A 25,355-nucleotide genomic window follows, 5' to 3' on the forward strand; every position below is an offset into this window, starting at 1 on the left:
TAGCTGTCAAATTAGCAGAGAAAAGAGGAGCCACGCTTCAGGATCTGCCCCTGTGTAATCAGGGGGTGGGAAGCCCATGCCCAGGGAAGAGAAACTCTTATGAACAGGAGTGGGAGGCCTGGATTTCAGGGACATGGGAAGTTCCGGATGAGCGCTCCCAATCAGCACCATGCAGATCACACCACGGGCCTCCCTGGTCTAAGCTTGCGCCAGGCTATTGTTGGAACATAATTCTGACTCTAAGAGCTGTTCGTGGAAACAAAGAATTAACTTAAAGAGTTCACTTTGCAGAAGGCTATAGAACAAGCGGTTATTCCACTGGTAATACGTATACTATTGACTAATAACTCAGTTAACAAGTGACAGCTAGACTTGATCAAAGGTTGCCAAAGATCCAAGTAGATGGGATAAAATTTCCTCCAAAGAATAATTCGAGAGTTCAACATTTTCATCTACCTTTCTTTTTAAAGCACTTTTCTTTTTTAACTAATTTAAATGCAATTACTAATGTCCAGGTTTAAGTAGACGCTGAAACTTCAGGCAAGTGATGAAAAGTCCCTAATTAAGGTTTAGGGCCTTACTCCAAAGAAAGAAGCTTCAAATGACAACCCTAACTTAAGCGCTTCTAAATCTAAAGTCCTCCTACCACTCTTAACTCTGAAGCTTGATAGCATACCCGAGAACAGTCCCTCTTTTCAGTCATTCTGACAACTTCACTTAAGACTGTTACCACAGAAACATCAAAAACACTTAACACATGATCTCAGAAGAGTTACAGATTTTTTCTTTATGTATCCCATCCTCAAAGTATCTTGGCAAATCTAAAGTTCAGCAATATCTCGAAAGCACAGACATTTAGATAACCCTGCTTACATTTAGCAGTACCATCTGGAAAACTTAGAGGAGGCTGAGCCCAAGCAAAGAGTCAACAAGAACCCAGCTGTGAAAGCTTTTAAGCAGCCACTTTACCTGTGATTTGCAAGAGAGCACACTGTGACGTTAGGGGCCCAATACTCACTTGAACTCTTCCATAAAGGTGCCATGGTGAGCTATGTTTTGCCAAAGGCTTTTAAAAATGGTGCTAATGTGATAGCGAATGGTGAACTTGTCATAGAACTCGCTGGTGGCTCCAGTATGCTCAACATCTACAGAAGAAAGACAAAGGGATTGAAGGATATATACTTTCTTAACCTTTCTAAAAGCAGTTATTGCCGCTACAATGTTACTGAGTGAATACAAATCTGAAAATTCAGAGTTGAGATAAAAATTCACCTATATCTCACATGTAAGGCAGGAGAGAAATTATGAGGTGGTTTTGAAAACAAAAGTTTCACAATCAAGGTCTGGCAATGACACAGCCAACCAGACAGCTAGAAAATGGCTTGGCATCTTTGAGGCAGCATCAACTCACCAAGGACCAGAAGCTGAATTATCATACCTCCCCCAATTTTAAGTTATTAATTTATAGAAATTCCATAGCACTGTTTTTTTTTTTTGGTGAGGAAGTTTGGCTCTGAGCTAACATCTGTTGCCAATCTTCCTCTTTTTACTTGAGGAAGATTGTCCCTGAGCTAACATCTGTGCCAATCTTCCTCTATTTTGTACGTGAGATGCTGCCACAACATGGCTTGATGAGCGGTGTGTAGGTCTGTGCCTGGGATCCGAACCTGCAAACCATGGGCCACTGAAGCAGAGCACAAAAACTTAATCACTATGCCACTGGGCTGGCCCCATCCACAGCACTTTAAATGAGCATCCCTGAGCAGAAAGAAAATTGGGTTAAATTCTATTAAGGGCCAAGTGCTTATTAAAGTGATTATTACTGTAAATATTAAAGTGTACAACCCGAAAATAAATAAAATAAAGTGGCTATTATTTTAAATACTTTTGTCTTAGGGACATTTTCAAACATGTACCACAACAGAGAAAAGCAAAGTGAGTCCCCACATACTCATCACTCATTTACCAATTACCAACATCCATGTACCCATTAAAATGGAGCAAAGATCAAACTTAGTTGTCCAAACGACAAATAGCTTCAGCATGAGAAATTCCTGAATTCATGACAAATTTTAAAGAGAGGAAAAACTGTCAGGTAAAGACGATAAGGCTTAAGAAACAGATAAAAAAGTAAAATAAGATGCCGTTTTTCACCTATCAAATTGGCAGACGTTACAAAAATGACAATACTAAGTGCAGATGATGATCTGGGGCAACAAGCACACTATAAATGCAGGTGGGAAGGAATGGTGAAGGTAATCTGACAAAATGTATCACAAGTCATCAATAGGATCATCTCTTTGACTCACCAATTCTATTCGTGAAAATACGGACAGATGAACGGATAAAGAAGACGTGCTATACATACAATGGAATGGTATTCAGCCGTAAAGAAGAATGACATCTTGCCATTTGCAACAATATGGATGAACCCTGAGGGTATTATGCTAAGTGAAATAAGTCAGACAGAGAAAGACAAATACTGTATCATCTCACTTATATGTGGAATCTAAAAACAAAACAAAAAAACCCTACCAACCAAGCAATCAACCAACCAAACACCAAGCTCACAGATACAGAGAACAGACTGGTGGTTGTCAGAGGAAGGGGTTGGGGGCGGGTGAAATGGGTGAAGGGGGTCAAAAAGTACAAACTTCCAGTTATAAAATAAACAAGTCATGGGGACTACAGTGAATAATATTGTACTGCGTATTTGAAAGTTGCTAAGAGTATATCTTAAAAGTTTTCATCACAAGAAAAAAAATTAAACTAGACTTATTGTGGTGATCATTTCACAACGTACACAAATATCAAAGCATTACACTGAACACCTGAAATTAATATGCTATATGTCAATTATACCTCAACAACAACAAAAAGCCAGAATCTCTTTTTGAGTGACTAAAAAACCACCCAAAGAGCCCCCCCATACAGGCATGTTCAAAGACTGATCTCCAAGGATACTCGCTAAAGTATTATTTATATTAGAGAAAAAAATATAATAATCCAAATGCCCAAGAGAGAACACAGAAAAATAATTGTGATACGTTAAGTAAAAACCACAGGTTACCAACAAAATATACAGTTTGGGTCCAATCATATTGGAAAAAAAACACACACACACACACACACATATGTATAATATATAAATTGGAAAAATACAGAGCAAAATGTTAACAAATTCTCTCTTGAACGCAGAGATTATCAATGATTTTTATTTTCTTCTTGGTATTTTCTATATTTCCTAATGAACACATATTTTTTTGTGACTATAAAAAAAATAGCTATTTAAAAATAAAAGGAATAAGATAATTAACACCTATCATACAAAGACCTGAAAGCACTTATGTATATCCATTTGGTCAATGTTTCTTTAAGATGAACTAAGTGTCATTTTATTAATTGTATAAAAGTGTGAACTAAAGTGTGAAGAGCCGATTTAGCAGAGTCTACAGGACACAGATCCCGAGGGGCTGACACAAAGTCTCTTATATCCTCAAAATTGCCCATAATACCTATGCCGTATGCCAAACACAGCAGAGGCTAAGTAACCCTAGTTAACTTATTCCGCATCAATATACATCTCTCTTAATGTTTTTTTCCCTTTAAATTCACTCCTAACGTTCCCTCAAAACCGCATCAGCCCAAGCTCAAATTCCTAAGTCCTAGTTCTGAGAGCGAGCCAGCCCTGGGGGTCTAGTGGTTAAGACTCCGCGATCTCACTGCTGCAGCCTGGGTTTGTTTTTAGGTCAGGGAACCGCACCAGCCGCCTGTCAGTTGTCCCACTGTGGCAGCTGCGTGTTGCTGTGATGCTGAAAGCTATGCCACTGGTATTTCAAATACCAGCAGGGTCACACATGGTGGACAGGTTTCCGTGGAGCTTCAAGACTAAGACAGACTAGGAAGAATGACCTGGCCACTCACTTCCCAAAAACTGGCTGTGAAAACCCTATGAATAGCAGCAGAGCACTGTGTGATAGTACGCCAGAAGATGAGAGGACGGCGTAAGAAGACAGGGCAGGGTTCTGCTGTGCTGGACTCGGCTGCTAGGAGTCGGGATGGACTCAATGGTACTAACAATAAAGCTCTAAGAGGCCTGGGATAAAAATAAGACCCCTGCAGAGCTCACTACTCTCCTCACTCACTGGGCTCCCACCTTGCAGGTCTTCTTGCCTGATTCATTAAGCTGCCACAGGCCACAGGGCCTTTACACTTGCTGCCCCCTTCCTACTGCCTTGTGGCCTACCACCTTGAGATCTTCTTATGGTTCACTCTTTTGTCTCATTTTCAGTGTTATTCCAAAGTCATCTCCTCAGAGATTTTCCCTGACGACGCACGTGTCTTAAAGTAGCACCATGCCCTCCTCCCACGCTCACTGTGTGAAAGTATCTTATTTATGGGTCTGGTGTCTGTCTCCCAACGAGAACGCCTGACCAGGAGGGCAGGGATTTTGGTATCTTCACCGCTGGGCCCCAGCATCAAAAGCAGTGCTGACACACAGTAGGAGCTTCACAATTATTTGTTGAATTAGTGACTGAATCTACTTGGGCTAAGGCTGGCTTGGCTGAGTCAGATCAGCTCGGGGAAGAGGAGTCTTGAAATAAGTCTTGGTTATCAGTGTTCTCCCAAGTTCTGAGAGCTGGTGCTTAAGGATCTGACTGCTGTGACACAAATAAAACACTCTTATTTTGAAACTTAATTTTATGTTTGAAACAAAAATTGGATCTTGAGAATTTTCTAAGCTACAATACTCTTTGAGGGTGGAAAAGAGGAGCTTGTTCCAGACACCCATCTCTACTTCACGTCTGAGAGTCAGACACGTTCAAGAGTCAGGACTGAGCACGGATTCGACGGACATGTGGGGAGTGTCTGTGACGCCCCCCTGCAGGGACCTCCCGGCGCCGGGCCCTTGGTAATGAGAGGAGGAACAGCGCAGCCCTCAGGAGCACCTGTGCTCAAGTCCAACTGCTGAGGTTGCTGCCCCTTGCTAGCTGCTGACCTTCAGCAAGCTTCTTGACCTTCCTAAGCTCCAGTTTCCTCATTTGTAAAATGGAGATATTTATAGCACCCATCTTGAGGACTCCTGTGCAGATTAAGTGAAAGGATTAGTAAGTATTCAGTAAGTGGTGGCTATTATTAGCTCGGGTATCATCTCTCCATGACTACAGAGGAGGTCCAGGGCCAGAGGGCACACTGCTTGGTGGCAAAGGGGAAACGGAGAACAACACCCACCCCTGGCTCCTGGGACCTTACCCGCCAGGCCCCACTGGGCTCAGCCCCATTCCACACGCCCACACACACCCCTGTCCTTCATCCTGGAGCCACAGTGACCCGCCCAGGGCACCAACTGAGTACAAAATGCGTTTCAGTAAACATTTTTTGTTTTTAACAGTAACAATACATGTTTACTGTAGAATAATTAAGAAGTTCAAATAATTTTGAAAAAAGAAATTAAACTGTTCACAATTCTACTATTCAAAAACAACCAACTCACTGTTAATACTTTGGTGTATATTCTTCTATACCTTTTTCTATCACATGTGTATTACCAAAATGTAGTCATACTTTAAATATTGTTTCATTACTTGGCATTTTTTTAACTTTTTATTACTAAACCACTTAATGTAAATAACACACTATTTTTCATGGCTCATATAGATCCCCTGTATGGACAAACTATAATTTACCTAATTTATCCACAGTTGGCAGAAATTTAAGTTGTTTTAAATATTTTCACCACACTCATTATAAACAATGCTGTGGTGAATACTGTAATAAACATTTATATACATTTATAATTATTCCCATACAATAGATCACTAGAAATTAAGTTCAGATGTAAGAGGGCTTGTTGGTCATTTAGCTGCTGTCTCTCAGCCCCAAATCCACTTTCTATACTTGGCTTTGGGGATGCTGTGGCTGGGACCCTGTTTGCCAGCAAGCCCTGTTAGGTTTGCCAACAGGGGGTGCTGCAGAACTGGAAACAGGAGGGAGAAGGGCCTTGGACCTCTGGTTGGTTTGCTGCTCCTGTCAGCGAGGATTCTCTGGCCCAGCAGCAGCAGCTGGTTCCAGTTCCTAGCTTGGTTCCACACTTGCAGGACAAGCAACCTTGCTTGACCTCAGAGACACCAGCACCAGCTGGCCAGTGTCCTTCCCCAGAGACCTGGGTCCCAGTTCTATCCAAGTCCTTATTTGAGCTGCTAGATTCCAATAACCCCAGCCTCCTCCCCTGGACCCCCAGCCCCAGGGACAGATGATAGCTGCTTCCCACACCTATAATCTGTGTTACCCAATGTTCCTACTTGCATTTTCTGTCTTCCAATACCTATCTGACAAGCTCCTTATATTAAATTCTCTCTACTAAAATAACTGGCATGTTTCTGTTTTCCTGACTAGACCTTGATTGATATACAGGATATAAAAAATTTTAAGGCTTTTAGGTACGGACTGCCAAACTGCCTTCCAGGAAGGCTTTATCAATTTACATTCTCACAGGGTTTCATAGCACTACTTCTGCACCAAGATCTACAGGGGCATGAAATAGGCTTTTGCAGGTTAGTTTATTTCTCTACAACCATGTCAGCAGTAGGTATTCTCATCTTAAAAGTGAGTCTGACAGGAGAAAAGAGGTACCCTCACCACTATTTTAAGAAATGCAGAATTATCTGCAGTTTAACTATGCCTGATATGTGCAAGGCACCATATATATAATGCACCATTGGTACCTGAATGACAGATGGTTATTCACTACTAGAGCTAAAAGAGAAAAGAGGAGAACTGGGGAGCCAAGAAGGGGCCTTTGAGCCAGGAGTGTTCTCTGCTGTTGCCAAAGTGAGGATGTTAACAAAACTTCAAAGGGCTTATGTACTTGCTTTAGGTTTAAGAGGATATAGGTAGGCTAAGGGAAGGAGAGAAAACTCTTAGAAGATGCCACAAAATAACAGTGACAAAAGAAAAAGAAGGTAGACAGAGTCCTGGACCCCCTAAAAGTGAAGAGAGAGATGACAGCACCAGCCTGAAACGAGCAGGAGCAGGTCTTGACTGACAGGGAAGGGATGGCTGTCACAGAGCACAGACGGATCCCCAAACTGCTGTTGCTGCTGCGAACAGCAAGGGAAGGTGCTCCGGGCGGCCAGTGCCTCTTCCAAGGGCACAACGAGCACAGTCTACTAGATGTCAGACACTTACTGTGGGCCCAGAATGTACCAGGTTCAACAGAAGACAAGACAGACAAGACACACCTCCTTTCCTGAGAAATATATAAACCAGAGGGAAAATGTTCCATTTGCACAATCCTGTGCCTTCCATAGAGGACAGGTGAATAGGCCCCATAGGTAATCAGCTTTATGAAAACACATTCGCAGTTCAAAAGCCAAATTAAAAAAAAAAATGAAAATTTGGAATATAATTCAACAAGAAGAGGAAGAGCTCCTTGCAGAGTGTGTGATGTGTTTTCAGAGCCTGGCAAATAGTAGGCACTCAATAAATGGGTAGAATTAGTGAATGAGTACAGACTCCCAGAGATCCTGAGTCCACTGGTTTGGGGGGGGGGGCCCCCAAAACAAGCATTTTTAACAAGCTCCCTGTTTTACCCACAGTTTTGAAACTCTGGGTTAGTAAGGTGGTGTGAAACTAATGCCGTAAGTTCCAAGTTAAAATGAACCAGCCCTGATGGCCTAGTGGTTAAAGTTCGGCACACTCCGCTTTGGTGGCCCAGGTTTGGTTCCCCCAGGTGTGTAACCACATCACTCATCCGTCAGCAGCCATGCTGTGGTGGCGGCTCACATAGAAGAACCAGAAGGACCTACAACTAGAACATACAACTCTGTACTGGGGCTTTGGGGAGGAAAAGAAAAAAAAGAGGAAGATTGGCAACAGATGTTAGCTCAGGGCGAATCTTTCCCAGCAAAATGAATGAGGTAATTTCAGTTAAAAACATCAAGTTGTGCTGCTGATATCAAGTGGATCTCAGTATTACCAATCTGACTTTCAACGGATCCTGCTGAATCACCAGGGACCAGTATGTAGAATGGTCAATGTAATATTTCCACAACTCAGGAAAAATAACCAACAGTACATGCTCTGTTGGCAGTTGGTTAGTAGGTTATACTTATAAGTGGACATCAGGGGGCCGCCTCAGTGGTGTAGTGGGTAAGTTCACATGCCCAGAGTTTGCAGGTTCAGATCCAAGGCGTGTACCTACATATCGCTCATCAAGCCATGCTGTGGTGGCAAAATAGAGGAAGACTGGCACAGATGTTAGCTCAGTCACAATCTTCCTCAAGCAAAAAGAAGAAGACTGGCAACAGATGTTAGCTCAGTCACAATCTTCCTCACCAAAAAAAAAAGAAAGAAAGAAAAAGAAAAAAAGTGGACTTCAGGATTTTAGGTAACAGTTTAGAGTAACTTTATCCACTGGCTTTAGACAACCTTGCCCACCTGTGTACCCAGGAACCTACCTGTATAAAACTTCATCAGGGAAGGGACCAACAATTTGGTGGAGAGAGGATGGTTCTCAATCATTTCGAAAAACTTCTGGGTTCGTGGCTGAACAGCAGGATTGGTCATAAACATGACTTCTACCAGTTTGGCCACGAGATACGGATTTCGGATGTAGTTCTGGTTACACAACATCACAACGAGGAACATCACAATATCCTGAGTACAGGGCTCATAAAGCACCTGAGGAGAGTATCTGAAGAGGCGAGAAGAGCAGGAAATAAAGCTCTGAGAAACTCAACTTGGGGGGATGCTGGTGTCATTAGTGGGAAAGGGGACAAACAGGTCTAGGAGCCAGGATACTAAATTCCCTTTAACTTGCTGAGTTTAAAGGGACTGTTTACATCATAACTAGATAAATTTAAAACCTATTGCATCTATTGGCCATAACATGCTATATTTTAGAAAGTAAAGCAAAGCTTTGATTCACTCATAAAGTGAATTTCACATAAGATCTTCACTACCAAAAAGACTTAAAAAATTTTTGATAGAGTTGTTTTAATTTAAAAACAATCTCAAGTATCAGTAAAACTCAAACCATTTCTTTGTAAGCTCTCTCCAATTTTACAATTGAGAAAAATTTTGGTACAAAATATAGACGTGGGTATTTTTGGCTTTTGAATGTTCACGCAGATATTTATAAACTGTTTGCTCCTTCTGTTTCTCAGAAACACATACTCGATTATTAGAAATCCAGCTCAATTTTCACAGAATACATATTATCAGCATTGTTAATCCTGCTTCTGTCTTTGAGATATTATTGGAATTGGCGTGGTGCCACAGTTGGGTTTATTTTTCCGGTCTCCAGGCAGCATTCTGTTAAAGCAGTTGTATAAAATTCCATGAATAAAATGGAGGTTTGTGATACAGTTTATAATATAATGCACATATTACATATAAAAATATATTAGGACTGTGCAATATGTTAAAGGTACTTACTGTACAATAAAAAATAAAAATTCAGCAACATCTTCTACATAAAACTCAGGCAATGCTGCAAATACCTTAGGGACGTCTGAATTTAAAGGCAGTGTTACACTGTCAAAGAGAAGAAAAGCACAAGTCACAAAACACTGTTACGGCACATCAAACTACAAGAAATATGGCACTACCATTCCAAATAAGCACTTTATTTGGGGAAAAACCTCATCCTATAAAACAACTATGAAAAAGTACACAGGCAAAGAAACCACAACCAAAAATGAACAGGGAATAGTGAATTCAGCAGATATGCTAGGGTGTGTGTGAAATGTTTTCCCTTCCTTGATTTCCTGTTAAGGCTAATGCAATAAATAAAATGGGAAGGAAATAAAAGGGTCATATTTGGTCATTTTATGCAACTCAAACAGTTTGAGACAACAGAGCTCCACATATACTTTAAATACTTTCCACTCCTGCAGAAGGCTTGGGCCAACCCCACCAACATCGTGATCCAGAGACTTCATAATCACAATAAAATAATAATAACAATAATAAATAAAATAAAAATGGCTGCCTGGAGGAGACATGCAGTTGATGATGGAGATCAACAACGTTCTCAGCTCCTTCTCTGAATTGGCTAAGTATCTTCCTGGACCCCATGCTTAGGAGGACCTAACATCCAGTTATCTCCACCTTTCAGGTTCCCATTTATAGCTTTCCTTTTCTATCAATCAAAGATTTTATAGCCGATTTTTAAAAAGTACTATGTCAAAATTAAAACAACAATGTTGATCTTCCCTCATTACTGTGACTAATTACAGGGAAAATATTAAAAGTACTAATTTCATAGTGTCCATAAGTACAATCTGGAAATTTAAAAATGAATTCTTGATAAAGTAAGGGTTTTGGTTTTAGTTATCAACTTTGAAGAACCATAAAGACAACACAGCCCAGACGAGTAGAGACAACGAGGTGAAGCGGAAAGAACACACTCACTCGGGGTAGGCAGGGTCCAGGATGCGGAGCAGCAGCTGAATGAGAAGGCCATAAAAATTCAGACATCTTCTCAGGAAGCTCTCGTCAAGTAAACCAGCGTCAGCACAGGCCTTGCATCGTACCAGTTTCTGTGGAAGTAGGTATGTCCCCACCCAAGGTTAGTCGGCAGCTGAGTACCTGCGGTGTGACCGGGCAGGGGATGGGCCAGGAGCTGGAAGTCTAGGTTCTAGGGCTCGAGAGCTTCACCTCTAACTAGCTCTAAGATGCTGGTCATGTGTCAAGAGCTTTCTTTGTTCTAAGAAAAACAAAAGTGATGCCATGCAAACCACGGGGCACCAAGCCCAGCACACAGTTAGTGCTCAGAGGCAGGTTATTACCGTCCTTTTTAAATAACTTGACTGGGAAGGGGGTTGCCAGGGGAGGCCCTTTGGGGCTCAGGGGTAGTTAGTGGGAAAAAGCCAGACAAATCTGCATCGGCATTCTGGGTCACAACGTAGGAGATGCCCTTGGGCAAAATGCTTGTCCACTAAGGATCTAACACCGATCTCAGAGGATGGCTGTGAGAATTAAACACACACACGCGCACACAGTGACATATACATTTAAACAGTTTACAGACTCCTTGAAACAGACCCATGGAGTAGTTAGGGGGTGTACAGACCTCAAGTAAGAGCCCCTGGTTTGCTCTGCATTTTGAAGAGGTCTAGTATATTAGTAAATAAAACTGAAATCTTAACTTGTACCAGAAATCTAAGTCAGGTAAAATTCCCATATATCATCTTACTGATCAACAGAAAACACTATCAGCTAACATTCAGCTTTATAATTTGAAGATAAACCTAAGAAAAATGCATACATTTGCTATCTGTGCTTCCCTTGTTCAACTTCAGAAAGCATTTGTTTCTCTCTCTTTTTTTTTTTTTGGTGAGGAAGATTAGCCCTGAGCTAACAACTGTTGTAAATCTTCCTCTTTTTGCTTGAGGAAGATTGTCGCTGATTTAATATCTGTGCCAATCCTCCTCCACTTTGTATGTGGGACGCTGCCACAGCATGGTTTGATGAGCAGTGTGTAGGTCCACGCCTGGGATCCGAACCCACAAACCCCAGACTGCTGAAGCAGAGTGCGTGAACTTTACCACTAATGCCACCGGGCCAGCCCCCACATTTGTTTTTAGCTATGTCTCATAAGCAGAAATCTTCCCAACTATAGTTAGGTTCTGTGAGATGGATCATTTTCAACTAAAAATGAAGAGTGAGGAACACAGGAAAGAGATTTTTCTACTACCACAAACCTACTTTTTTTTTTTTTTTAAACAACTGTTGCTAGTCTTCTTTTTTTTTCCTTTTTCTTCTCCCCAAACCCCCCCAGTACATAGGAGTATATTCTGGCTGTGAGTGCCTCTGGTTGTGCCCACAAATCTACTTTGTCAAACATCACAAAAATGCATGGCTGTATATATTGGAGTGTGTATGTTTTGGGGTGCAGGGTTGGGGGGTAGCAGTTGGGGAAGATCTTGCACCAGGTAAGGTGATGTTAAACTGTGGATGAAAAAATCCATTAAGAATGCATGTTATCACTGGCATAAAATATATGCATATCCTGTCTTGAGAATTAAATATTCTATATAGATACATGCAAAGTATCAACAAGTTTTTAAATGTATCATTGTATTTTGGGGGAAAAGAACAATGAAGAGAAAAATAAGGACACTAAACTGCTCGCTCAAGGCACTTACTCCCGTGGGAACATCACTGTTAATCCCAGTTAATGGCACAGACCTTAAGCTGAGTCTTGCAGCGCTTCAGCATTTCGCGGTGTCTAGTTGCCAGTGGGGAATCTTTCCATTGGCTTTCATTATTTTTCAAATCTTCCACAGTTCTGAAATCAAAGGCTAACAGTCAAATAAAAGAAAACACACAGACACATCACCCATCTCATCTATTCATTTTGACCATTTCATTGACTCTCAGACACACATTCCCCCCAACCCCATTTTAGCACCAGCAAAATCATTACAATCAATGGCAAGTTATGTTCTAATTGGCAGCACTTTCCTTTCTTATTGGTTCCTAAAATAATGATGTCTTAAAATTGATGGCACTTTAGATTTGATGAAATGTAGTAATCTCTTTTGGAAGGAAATACATTGTTCCCTGATTTTTCTGGGAGGGAGAAAAAGAAGTCTCATGAAAATTCAAGGTTACTATGCCTACTCAATTACTCAAAACAACAGGCTACTTCACTGGTGGCATTTCCTTCTCTTCTTTTACAATCTTTCCCTCTGTTTGGAATGCTCTTCCCTGGGATTGTCTTTGCAGCTTGTTCCTTCACTCCCTTCAGGAATCTGCTCAAATATGACCCGGCAGCAAGGTGAAGTCTTCCCTGATGACGTAATATGCTGTGTATTTTAAAGACGGGCTCACTTAACACTATTTCAACCCCTTGCTACCAAGACATTGTGTAGAAAACTAGAGGGTGATAAATTTGTTAAAATTACATTTCCCAGATTCCCTTGCTGCTAGCATTTCCGCACATGACCTAGCTTCCACCAAGAGGTGAACCCGCGCTGAAGGCAGAAGCGAATACTGTGAAGTGGCAGGCTCTGGAAGCAGAGGTGGAGGGGTTTTGCCTGAAGTGGTGGCAGAGGCTCTACTGTCCAGGTGAACCTTGAAGCAGCTTCCTGCCAGCCCAGGTTCCAAGGAGAGCTCTGGGAGTCCTCTTTTCCAGCCATTCCAATGATTCAATAGACCCAACAGTAACCTTTAATACTCTTCTTTCTGCTTATCCCACATAAATTGGATTCTTTTATCTACAACTAGAACATAAGCACGGTAGACACAATAATACCCGCCGCCCAACCCCCCCGCTCCATGTCACTACTAATCCTCAAAATCTGTGAATATGTTATCTTACACAGCAAAGGGGACTATGCAGATGTGATTAAAGGTATGGACCTCAAGATGGGGAGGTTATCCTGGATTGTCTGGGTGGGCCCAATATCATCACTGTCCTTCTAAGAGAAAGGGGGAGTCAGAGTAAGACAAGGAAATGTGACAACTGAAGCAGAGGTCAGAGAGACGGAGAAAGGAAGATGCTATGCTGTTGGTTTTGAAAATGGAGGAAGGGAGCCATGAGCTGAGGAACGCAGGCAGTCTCTAGCAGCTGGAAAAGGCAAGGGAAGAGATTCTTCCCTAGAGCCTCCAGAAGGCGTGCGGCCTTAATTTTAGGACTCCTGACCTCCAGAACTGTAAGGTAATAATTTATGTTGTTTTAAGTCACAAAGGTTGTGGCAATCTATTGCAACAGCAAGAGGAAACTAATATAAAGATCTATATGCTTATTGGCACCGCAAGAGGCTCCAGGCAACAGCCCTCAGGAAAAATGGGCCTCTGAGACTAGTTCTTTGATGAGGCTGGTTTGAAAGTGGTAAAGACTCAGTTATCATGTGAGCACGGAACACTGGTAGCCCAAGGTTCTCAGTGGAAAAACAGCTGCATAAATGATCACGAGCAATCTCCTGGAATGAAGAGATGGAGCAGCTACTTCTAACCAGCCTAGAGAGCTTACAGAATAAAATGACAGGCGCAAGATTTTGAAATCTCACCTCAAAGAAAAGTCAATGAGCCAGGGAGGGTCTAAGATGACCACAGAGTAGAGTCTGGTTCCACAAAGCACCAAATTATAACACAGACGGAATTCATAACCTTACTGGGTCTCTTATCTGAAAGTCAGAGCAAGACTGGGACTCCAAGAATGCAAATGGAGGACTGCGGGAGGATTTGATGACTCCAAGGCCCCACATCCCTAGAGCCCTGAGCCTTGCTTGCTAACAGACGCGGCTCCCGCAAGGACTGCACCTGAGGTGGTTATGCTGCAGAGTGACGCCCATTTCCCTTAGCTTCCAACTAGCATTCCTCCTTGCCTCTAGGACCACGGGTAGAGTGAGATCAGTGACTGTGTTTATGGCTCAATTACAAAGTCGCATGCAGGAGAAGCACACATATGAAGGAAAAAAGGGTAAGATTTGCTAATGTGTTATATTAGTTTCTTACTGCTGCTGTAACAAACTATCACAAACTGAGTGGCTTGAAACAACACAATTACAGACAGAGTTCTGGAGGTCAGAAGTCTAAAATGGTTCAGCGTGGATACATTCCTTCCGGAGGCTCCAGGGGAGAGGTCACCCGCATTCCTTGGCTCGTGGACCCACGTCACTGACATCTGCTTCTGTCATCAAATTTCCTTCTCTCACTTTCACCTTCCTGCCTCCCTCTTATTAGGATTCTTGTCATACACTGGCTCCACCTAGATAATCCAGGAAAATCTCCCCATCTCAAGAGCCTAAACTTAATCCCATCTGCAAAGTCTCTTTTACCATGTAAAGGTAACATATTCACAGGTTCTGGTGACTAGGATGTGGATATCTTTGAGACATCATCATTCTATCTACTATGTATGTAGTGACAGAAATGTGGGAGTACATGTGGGAACGGATTCTGAAGATGCTTGATCAGCAAGAGAGGAACATGCTAACATATTTCTATGTAGGGCTAAATTCATTGACATGACTACACCTACCAGAGATTCTGGATTCAACATTATCCTGAGTAGCTAGGAGGCATTCTCATTGTGTGCCCAGCTAATTGACTGAAACTTGGAATGGACAGTGACCTACTCTGAACAAAGCTGAGTTGTCAGGAATTCCTTGATATAATTCAGAGGAAGGAATCCAAAATTTAAGAAGCTGGGAGTATTAATAAAGATTTATCATACATGACTAGCTCAGATAACCACCCTCTCAAAACACGCCCCCCTCAAGTATGTCCTAGACGACACATCTTGTATCACAACATTGAAAAATACACAGGCCAGGGGAACACCAACATCTCTGAAAAGCACAATGGTGACTCCACGGCAGGCTGGGAGTGAAGGTGACAGATGGCATCATTGAAATGTATCTCCCAAAGTCAGTGGGAGTGAAGGGACCCCCGGATGGCATCCATTCCAGGAGGAAGAAACAGACAAATCCACAATCATAGTGTGAAATTTTTATAAGCCTCTCTCAATAACTGATTTTATAACCTGATAAAATCAGCAGATATAAAGAAAATTCAAACAAAACATGAACAAACTGAACTTAATCGATATATATGACACAGTGCAATAAACAATACAGAAAGCACATTCTTTTCAGGCCTATATGGAACATTTACTAATGTAAATGTTAGGCGATAAAGCAAACCTCAAGAAAGTTGAAAGGACACAAATCAGAATATGTCTTCTGGCCACAAAAGAATTTAGCTTGAAATCAATAACAAAAGAAAATGGACAAATTCCCCAAGAATCTGGAATTTAAACAATATATTTTTATATAACTCACAGGTCAAACAAGAAATAATAAAAATTAGAAAATGTACTGAACTGAACAATAAAATACCACATACTAAAAGTTGCTCAACATGACTAATCACCAGGGAAACTCAAATCAAAAGCAAAATGAGATATCACCTCACACCAGTGGGAATGGCTATTATCAAAAAGACAGGAAATAGGGGCCAGCCCCATGGCAGAGTGGTTGAGTTCATGCGCTCTGCTTCGGTGGCCCAGGGCTTTGCTGGTTCGGATCCTGGGTGCAGACCGAGCACTGCACATGAGGCCATGCTGAGGCAGCATCCCACATGGCAAAACCAAAAGGATCTACAACTAGAATATATAACTATGCACCAGGGGGCTTTGGGGAGAAGACGAAGAAGAAGAAGAAGAAGAAGAAGAAGAAGAAGAAAACAAAAAGACTGGCAACAGATGTTAGCTCAGGTGCCAATCTTTAAAAAAGAGTAAAAGGGGGGGTCGGGTGGGAGAAGGGCACAAAGGGTAAAGCGGTGCACCTACAAGATGACTAACAATAACATACAACTGAAATTTCACAAGGTTGTAACTATCATAATCTTAATAAAAAGTAAAAAAAAAAGAAAAAAGACAAGAAATAACAAACGTCAGCAAGGATGCAGAAGAAAAGGGAATCCTTGTGCACTGCTGGTGGGATCTAAATTGGTGCAACCACTGTGGAAAACAGTATGGAGGTTCTCAAAAAATTAAAATTAGAACTACTTCATGATTGAGCAATTCCACTTCCTGGGTATTTATCTGAAGAAAATAAAAACACTCATTTGAAAAAATATATGCACCCCTATGTTCACTGTAGCATTATTTATAATAGCCTCGACACAGAAACAACCTAAGTGTCCATCGACAGATGAGTGGATAAAGAAATGTGGTATATATACACAATGGAATATTATTCAGCCTTAATAAGGGAATGAAATTTTGCCGTTTGCAATAACATGGATGGACCTTGAGGGCATTGCATTAAGTGAAGTAAGTCAGATAGAGAAAGACAAACACCATACGATCTCACTTATATGTGGAAGCTTAAAAAAAATCCAAAAACAAAAACTGAGCTCATAGATACAGAGACGACATTGGTGGTTGCCAGAGGTGGTGGGTGAGGGGTGGGTCAAATGGCTGAGGGGGGTCAAAAGCACACATTTCCAGTTATAAAATAAATAAGTCAAGGGGACGCGATATACAGCATGGTGACTGTAGTGAATAATACTGTACTGCATATTTAAAAGTTGATAAGAGTAGATCCTAAAAGTTCTCATCACAAGAAAAAAAAAAACCGTATGTATGGTGATGGATGTTAACTAGAGTTATTGTGGTGATGAATTCACAATATATACAAATATTGAATCATTACACTGTGCACTTGAAATAAAATGTTCTATGTCAATTAGATCTCAAAACTAAAACTGACATACGAAAAATGAGGGATGCAGCTAAAGCATGCTTAGAGGGAAACTGAACAGCCTTAAATCATATACAGTCAACCCTTAGTATCCGCACTGGTTCCAGGACCCCCCTCAGATACCAAAATTCGAGGCGGCTCATATCCGTGGATGAGGAACCCACAGATACCGAGGGGTGACTGTAGAAGAAAGGACTGAAAATAAATGATTTAAGTATCAATCTCAAGAGTCAATAGAAACATCCACAAAAAAGCAAATTAAACTAAAAGAAAGTAGAAGGAAATAATAAAGACCCTACAGATATTAAAATGATAAAAAGAGGATATTATGAACAAATTCATGCCTAGCAATTTTGAAACTTTAGATATCATGGGAAAACTGACACAAGATGAAATGAAAATATAAATAGTCCTATATCTATTAATTGAATAAAATACATAATTTTAAAAACCTTTCCACATAGAAAACTCTAAGCCCAGAGTTCATTCATCAATGAACGTTTCCAACATTTAAGGAAGAAATAACATACTTCTTATATAATAAACTCTTCCAAAGAATATAAAAAGAGAGAAGACAATCCATTCCATATGGGAAGCATAAAGTTGATACCAAAATCTGGGAAGGACTTAACAAGAAATGAAAATTATAGGTCAGCCTTTCAAATCCTAAAGGGTATTAACAAATTGAATATCCAGTGAGATATAAAAGAAATAATATAAAAGTTGAGTTTATTCCAAGAATGAAAGGTTGGTTTGATATCAGAAAACCAATTGATACAATTCAACCACATTAACAGAATAAAGGAAGAAATGAATATCTGATCTCCTCAACAGAAATGGAGAAAGTATTTAAAAAAATTTGACTCCTGTTAAAAATAAAAAACTTTTAGGGGGTGGCCCCGTGGCACAAGTTAAGTTTGTGTGCTCTGCTTCGGCAGCCCAGGGTTTCTCCAGTTTGGATCCTGGGCGCGGACAAGGCACTGCTCCTTGGGCTGTGCTGAGGCACTGTCCCACATAGCACAACCAGAGGCTCTCACAACTAGAATATACCACTATGTACCAGGGGGCTTTGGGGAGAAGAAAAAATTAAAAAAAAAAAAAAAAAAAGAATGATTGGCAACAGATGTTAGCTCAGGAGCCAATCTTTAAAAATAAAAATTAGAAAACTAGAAATAAAAGGGAATTTCCTTAATCTGACAACAGAGGATATACAAAAAATCTTTCCCCCATTACTTGGAATAAGAGAGAAATTTCAAGGTTATTTCCACTCAAGATTGTAGTAGAAATTATGGCCAGGGCACTAAGGCATGAACAAAAAAGCATATGAAAGAAAGAAACTCATCATTTACAGATAACATGATTATGTGTAGAAAGAAAATCTTAAAGAATCTACAGAGTAACTATTAGAATTAATTAGTGATTTTAGCAATGTAGATATAGATATAGAATTATAGATATGACACACTTTCTGTCATAACCAGACTATATTGGTCCTGGACTAAATGGTGGAAGTGGCCATTCTATTACTATTCCAGATGACCTGTTCAAAAAAATGTTCGCATCCTACTCCTGTGACTTTTGTTTGTTTAGAGGTGCTGGTACATGGGGAGAAATCCTTAGATTAAGAAAAACAACAACGGTGTTAATTAATTGGAAATTGAGGCTACATGTGGCCATTTTGGACTCCGTATGCCACAGGACAACATGCACGAAAGTGAATTAAATGCTGGCGGGAGTAAATGATCTTGTTTATTAAGGGAAACCAGAATTACTGCTTCACAGTCCAGGGAAGGCGAGGTATGTGTGGAATCCAAGAGATCCTTTAAAATGCCCAGTAGAAGTTAATGGAAGTCGGTAGTAACCACATACCCAAGGGGTGAGAACTCTAAGAAACCAAAGTTTGGGTCACTTTACCACATAAAGAGCTCTGGTCAACTGAGGAACATGGACGTGGTAGTGGAGGCAGATGGTGCACTGGAACACACATACCCCCCACATTCAAATCTACTGGTCACAAAGGAACTGCTTGCTCACAAAAACAAGTGGTGACTCAGGCAGTCTCAGGACATGGCATCATGCACTCACCTATTGAGCTCCCGGATGGCCCGGAGTCTGCGGATATAGCGACGGCAACTTGGCAGAATAGACAGGTGGTGGGCGTGCAGGGTAAGAAAGAAGCATTCTGTAGGGAATTTCGGCTCAGAAAATGGAGGCTGATCTCCATCTAGGAAAAATAACATAATCCTCTAAATAAAGTCTATTACGTGACTAAATCAGAGAAAAATCACAATTCAGAAAACAAAATTACACTTGAATTTTCAAAAGTTTAAGGATGCTTTTTAAAAATTATAGACTTAAGTAATACAAGAAAAAGAATTCCTATAAGCTCCATTTAGTTACTAGGTATTCTGCCCCATCTGATTAAGTGTTTACATAGATGAACACCAATCATCTTTTTTTTTTCTTCTTCTTCTCCCCAAAGCCCCCCAGTACACAGGTGTATGTTCTAGTTGCAGGTCCTTCTCGCTCTTCTACGTGGGATGCCACCTCAGCATGGCTTGATGGGTGGTGCTAGGTTCGAGCCTAGGATCCAAACTAGTGAAAGCTTGGGCCACTGAAGCAGAGCATGAACTCAACCACCTGGCCGTGGGGCCAGTGCTCAACCATCTTTTGTGATATATTTTCTTCTTGTATTTTATACAACCATTTCCATTATTCGACACAGTTCACAAACATCATTTTAAATCTCAAAATTTTAATAAGCTACAGATACCATAGCCATTTCCCTACTGTTGGGAAATGTTCTTAATTTTTCTCTATTAGAAATAGTGCTAGAAGGATCTATGTATAAAAAATTACTCTCTCACCTCCTTAGCTTTGGACGCATATTCTGGAAAGTGGAATTATTGAGAATTAGTATTATAATTTTTGTTATGGAGTCCCAGAATTCACTTTAGATAGACTGAATAAATTGATTAAGAGCCATCTGTTTCATCATAAACTGTCACTCTATCTTATCACTTCATTTTTGGATAATTTATAGCTGTATATTGGCACTTGAATTTCTTTCAATTTGTATACAATTCCCACAAGTATACATATTTTTTCCTACAAGTGTATTTTATTTCCTATGACATATACTAAAAGAAAACTGTCTCTTGGTAGAATTTAGCTTTGGCCTTACACATTTATAACAGTTCTGTATTTTGAATTGCATGATTTTATAAATTATGCAACTGATATTTCCCTCCATTCTTTTTATTTTACATATTTATTTTGTCTCGTTCTATAAAAGGTGTGTTTATATACTAAGATATATACATACTGTCTCTTTATTTCTTAAATCATTACAAATTTCTCTCTCTTTAATGGCTGGGTCAAATCCTCTGTTTTTTTCAGGTTTTTTTAATGAATTTTTTAAATTGTTTAACCCTTTGATTCTTCTGGAATTTATCAGTCTGTGAGGTTATTCCAAGATTACATCAATTACTCATTCAAATGACATTAACCAAATACTGACTTTACTATTCATCAGATACTTAGTTCTTATGATAGTTTAAATATTTTTCTGGAATGTGTATATCTGATCATGATGCTGCCACTGTCAGGTGAGCAGGGAATCTCTATCCTATTCCATGAATAACTTTATCATATTTAAAAAATAAATGCCATAGTGTTTTTTAAATTATTTTATTTTAAGATTGGTCCCTGAGCTAACATCTGTTGGCAATCTTCTTCTTCTTTTTTTCCTTCTTTTTCTCCCAAAAGTCCCTGAGTACATAGTTGTATATTCTAGTTGTATGTCCTTCTGGTTCTGCTATGTGGGATCCTGCCTCAGCGTGGCTTGATTAGAGGTGCTAGGTCCATGTCGAGGATCCAGACTGGTGAAACCCTAGGCTGTCCAAGTGGAGCACGTGAGCTTAACCACTCGTCCATGGGGCTGGCTCCTGCCACAGTGTTTTGATGTCTGCCATAGTGTTTTGATCAAATAACATGTTTTATAATATGGAGGAAAAGATCAATAATCACAACACCTTCAAAATATTCATAATTTTATTCCATCCATTCATCAAGATCTATGAAATATTTCATGAGAATTTTAATTGGCATATATAAAATCTATATAATAACTAAGTCGCTGCCATTATTTTTATTATATATATATATATATATATATATTTAAACTCTGAAGAATATATTTCCTTCTATTTGTTCTATGTGTCTATTTGATTTTGGGTAACTCAAATAAGTACTTTTTTACTGTATTAACTGTTACTGTATATCTCTAGCTCATAAATTCATTTTCTAGAGAGGTAATAACAATTTGTGAGGAATCACTAGCATCCAAACAAAAGAAAATATTTTTTCTAGACTCTATAAACTCGAACTTCTCAACTGGGGCAGCTGTAAACCAGCCATCCACATGAGCTGGGTGTGGCTCACTGAGGTGAATGAACAGCATGCCCTTTATTGACAGACGCTTTGGGATTACACCTAAACAAAAAAAATGCAAAAGCAGAAAGTCATTTTTTCCCAACTTAGGAATCACTTGCAAACCCAGTATCATTATTTTTGAGTTTTTGCAACATAAAATATGGTGCCCATTTCTCTTGCATTTCTACTTTCTGTTTTCCTGATGACCTCTCTCAGATTCTTCTTATCTGTCACAAGCTTCCAGAACTTCCCTTTGCCTGTTGTCTTTCCTTCTCTTCTGTTTCCTCTATCTTTACTCCTTCACATTCTCTCCCTCTGCATCTCTGGACCTCTCTGGGTCACGACAGCATTTAGCCAAGAAAGCAGCTGAGGCAGAGCAGCATAGGCTCTCTTCTTCATCCTCTTTCCCACAGACGCTCCCTCTAGAAGGGCCTTCCTCAGCAAAGGTCTTCCTCAGCGCCAGCCTTTCTCTGGGCAGCTTGCTCTCTGGAGAACTCCTCTGATCTTCTCCACAACCCTACAACTCCCCCAACCCCAGCCCTGACCCCAAAAGCCCAGATACTAAGTCTGGAGTCTGCCTGGTTTATCTGAAGTCAGGTTTCCTAAGTGAAACAGAAATTTCATAAAGAATTAGATTGCTTCCTTCACTACTGACAAATATGAGAAACTGCAACCAAACTAATGAAACATCCAGAAGGTGGAATTCACACCAGGCAGTGTGGTGGAGCAGAAAGAGCCCTGGACTTGGCCCAGAAAACCTGAATAACAGGCTAGGTGAGCTTGGCACCTTTTACAACCTCAGTCTCCTCATACTTAACTAGAAGACAGTATAGCTACTATTATGATATTCATTAAAGTTCTTTTCCTGATAATCCCTTAAGCCTATAGAATGTAAGGGAAGGTCAAAATGAAAGGCACACTAAAATCGCCTATGCTTTGGTTAAAATGTACCACGGCTTAGAAATAGCTTCCTACTGGCCAGTAAAATCTGGCCATAAAAGAGTTATGACTCGTAAATACCAGTAATGTTGACTCCCTGAGCAAGACAAGCAATCAAGTCCTTAGACATACTCCTCCAACCACCACACTCCTCACAGAGTGAGCCTGAGGAAGGTAGAGGAGGCTGAGTCTGATGTCACAGCATGCGGGAAAAGGAGTCAGGGAAAACTGGCACTAATGACAGAGGACAGGAACAGGGGGCAAGAGGGAGCAAGGCGGTGGGGGCAGGGAGGTGACAGACAGGCTGCTGCAGTTGGTGTCAAATCCAACTGCAGGATGATGCTTTGAGTCCAATTATATCCTTCTGATAGAGGACGTATATCCCTTCTATTTTTTTTTAATTAAAAAAAAATAAAAGCACAGTGTCTTAATGACTAATAATGAACATGTCACTCACAAAGTTCAGTCAGCCAGTCGTTCACATCCTCCATCGTTGCGTTCACTCTCGTCTCATCATTGGGAAGAGTGATCCGACACTTTGGGTGGAATATATACGTGGGATCAACTGTCTCTAACTTGATCTTTGTACTTAGCTGCTGCAGCACCCAAAGGAAATTCAGCATACATCCATCTGTAGATACCAATCTATCATCTGTCTGTGGAATGCGAAAGGAAGCATTTGAAATAATGATTTGAAGAGAAATTTTGGCACAACTTTACAAGAAAGGAGACCAAACTTTCATCCTTAAGTCAATGAAGGACATTTATCATCACCACTGTCACTCTATTAGCAGGGGCTATTTGTCGAGTGTTAATCATTATGTGAAGCATTTTACGCTCTCTCACCTAATCTTCACAACAGCCCTTAGAAATCAGTAATCCTGTTATTCACATTTTATAGAGGAGGAAACTAGGGCTCAGGGAATTTGAGCGATTTGCCTAAGATGCTCATAATTAGTAAGCAGAAACACAATAAATATTGCTTCCTTTCTCTTCTTTATTTCCCCTCAAGAGCATCAGAACAACTAGTTTTACTGTTACCCACCTGACTAACAGTTTCTCCAGCCAAGAGCATTAGCAGTCCTGCATTAATAATGTAACAATCATAGTAAACAGTTAACATTGGTTGAGTAATCACTACGTACTAGGCACTATTCTAACAGCTTTACATGTAGTAAACCCACAAGTGAGATACTGTTATCATCCCCACTTAACAATGAGGAAACGGAGACACAGAGAAGTAACTGTCTAAAGTCTCACTCTTAGTAAATGATGGAACCACAACTGGAAATCCAGGCAGTCTATACCAGGTCCACACTCGTCTCTATGCTTGCTTTTTTCTTCTGAGTAGAAATGTCACATCATTCATTAATCATACAGGATGGATACCCTTTCCACTTTTCTATTCTGGCAAAGTCCAAGCCGCCAGCCTCCTTCATTAGGAATGGTGCATGCATAACCTGGCAACCAGTCTCCTTGGGTTGGCTCCTGCCCCTCCTCCCACTTTAGTCCATTCTCAGCAAATTTGGTGGTTTCCTTGCTGAAAAACCCTCCAATGGTTTCGCATCACAGTTCTTACCACATCAGCCCAACGTGACGGAGCCTCTGCTAACCCTGGGAGCCCATGACCTGCCATTCTCTTCCTGTTCACTATCCTCCAGCCACAAAAGCCTGCATGTGGGGCTTGTGCCAAAGCTGGTTCATTCCCGCCTTAGTGCCTTACATGTACCTAGAAAGCTCTTTTCCCAACCCTACAATGGCTGCCTCTTTCACACGAGTCAGGTCTCTAATCAAACGTCACCTCCTTAAAGGGGCCCTCCCTGCCATCTGAGCAAAAATCACTACCATACCTTCCTTCTGGTACCTGCAACGGTTACTCTCAAGTCCTCTGCCTTGCTTTATCTGCTTCAAAGATTCTAGGACTGTCTGAAATAATATATTTACATGTCTACTCAATTACCCTATAGAACTTAAGCTCCAAAAATGTAGGAAACTGTTCTATCTTGGTCAACACTGTATTTCCACTTCCCAGAACAATGCCTGGTAGGTACTGGATAAATCTAAGGTGGATGAATGAACTTAAGGAATAAATAAAAGTAGCCTTCAGGAATCCTACCTGCAGCTGTGCTTTCTTCATATTGGCGTTGACAACAGCTGCCATGTAACCAAGAGCAGCCTCACGGGTTTCACCATTTAACAAAATACTATGCAGAATCTTGAAAAGCTCTTGCTGAAATTTATTTTAAAAAGAAAAAACAATTAAAACTTCATTTTAAAATTATCCGTTTTTGACATCAAGAAAAGCTAGCCTCCCTCCCACTTTCTCTCCTCTCCCACATCCACTCATTTCAGGACAGCCTGACTACAACAGGAATAGAAGAAAAGTCCACATTCAACTGTGGCAAGATAATTAGCATGAAAACAGAACATGGAGTGGAGGAGGTAAGTAGTTATAGTTTTAATAAAATAGCCTTTGCTATTTCCTTTCCAGGATAGGACCAAATTACCTCAATTACACTACAATTAGCCTATAATTTTGCTGCTTTTTAAGTTTCAGAACTGAAGACATAGTCAGCCTTTGGATTCATTTTCTGCACACCTACCCTTCCCAGCTCCAAGTAATGCTGCAGTGACTGGCTAACCACGCGAGTGTTCTCCAGGGTAATGGCAGGCCCTGAGAAATATTTTTCAACCACTTTAGCCTGGAAAGAAAAAGGAAAAAATTCAATCAACATATAATGTACATTTGAGAAGGAATCT

The 25,355-nt window shown here is 40.5% G+C and overlaps 1 protein-coding gene across 5 annotated transcripts in view; it reads right to left on the reverse strand.

The window, feature by feature from the left end:
- The window catches only part of UBE4B (ubiquitination factor E4B), a 122,278-nt gene that overhangs the window by 16,816 nt on the left and 80,107 nt on the right, over nucleotides 1-25,355 (reverse strand). For all 5 annotated transcript variants that reach the window (XM_046661000.1, XM_046660998.1, XM_046660997.1 and 2 more), the window contains 9 exons: nucleotides 25,199-25,297; nucleotides 24,712-24,825; nucleotides 23,053-23,251; nucleotides 19,308-19,446; nucleotides 12,196-12,295; nucleotides 10,417-10,544; nucleotides 9,439-9,537; nucleotides 8,460-8,695; nucleotides 1,019-1,145 (listed from right to left, as the gene is read on the reverse strand). In XM_046661000.1, the coding sequence (XP_046516956.1) occupies nucleotides 1,019-1,145; nucleotides 8,460-8,695; nucleotides 9,439-9,537; nucleotides 10,417-10,544; nucleotides 12,196-12,295; nucleotides 19,308-19,446; nucleotides 23,053-23,251; nucleotides 24,712-24,825; nucleotides 25,199-25,297 (1,241 nt within the window). The remainder of the gene's footprint in view (nucleotides 1-1,018; nucleotides 1,146-8,459; nucleotides 8,696-9,438; nucleotides 9,538-10,416; nucleotides 10,545-12,195; nucleotides 12,296-19,307; nucleotides 19,447-23,052; nucleotides 23,252-24,711; nucleotides 24,826-25,198; nucleotides 25,298-25,355) is intronic.

The sequence above is a fragment of the Equus quagga genome, chromosome 5, assembly GCF_021613505.1.
Source record: "Equus quagga isolate Etosha38 chromosome 5, UCLA_HA_Equagga_1.0, whole genome shotgun sequence".
NCBI lineage: Eukaryota > Metazoa > Chordata > Mammalia > Perissodactyla > Equidae > Equus > Equus quagga.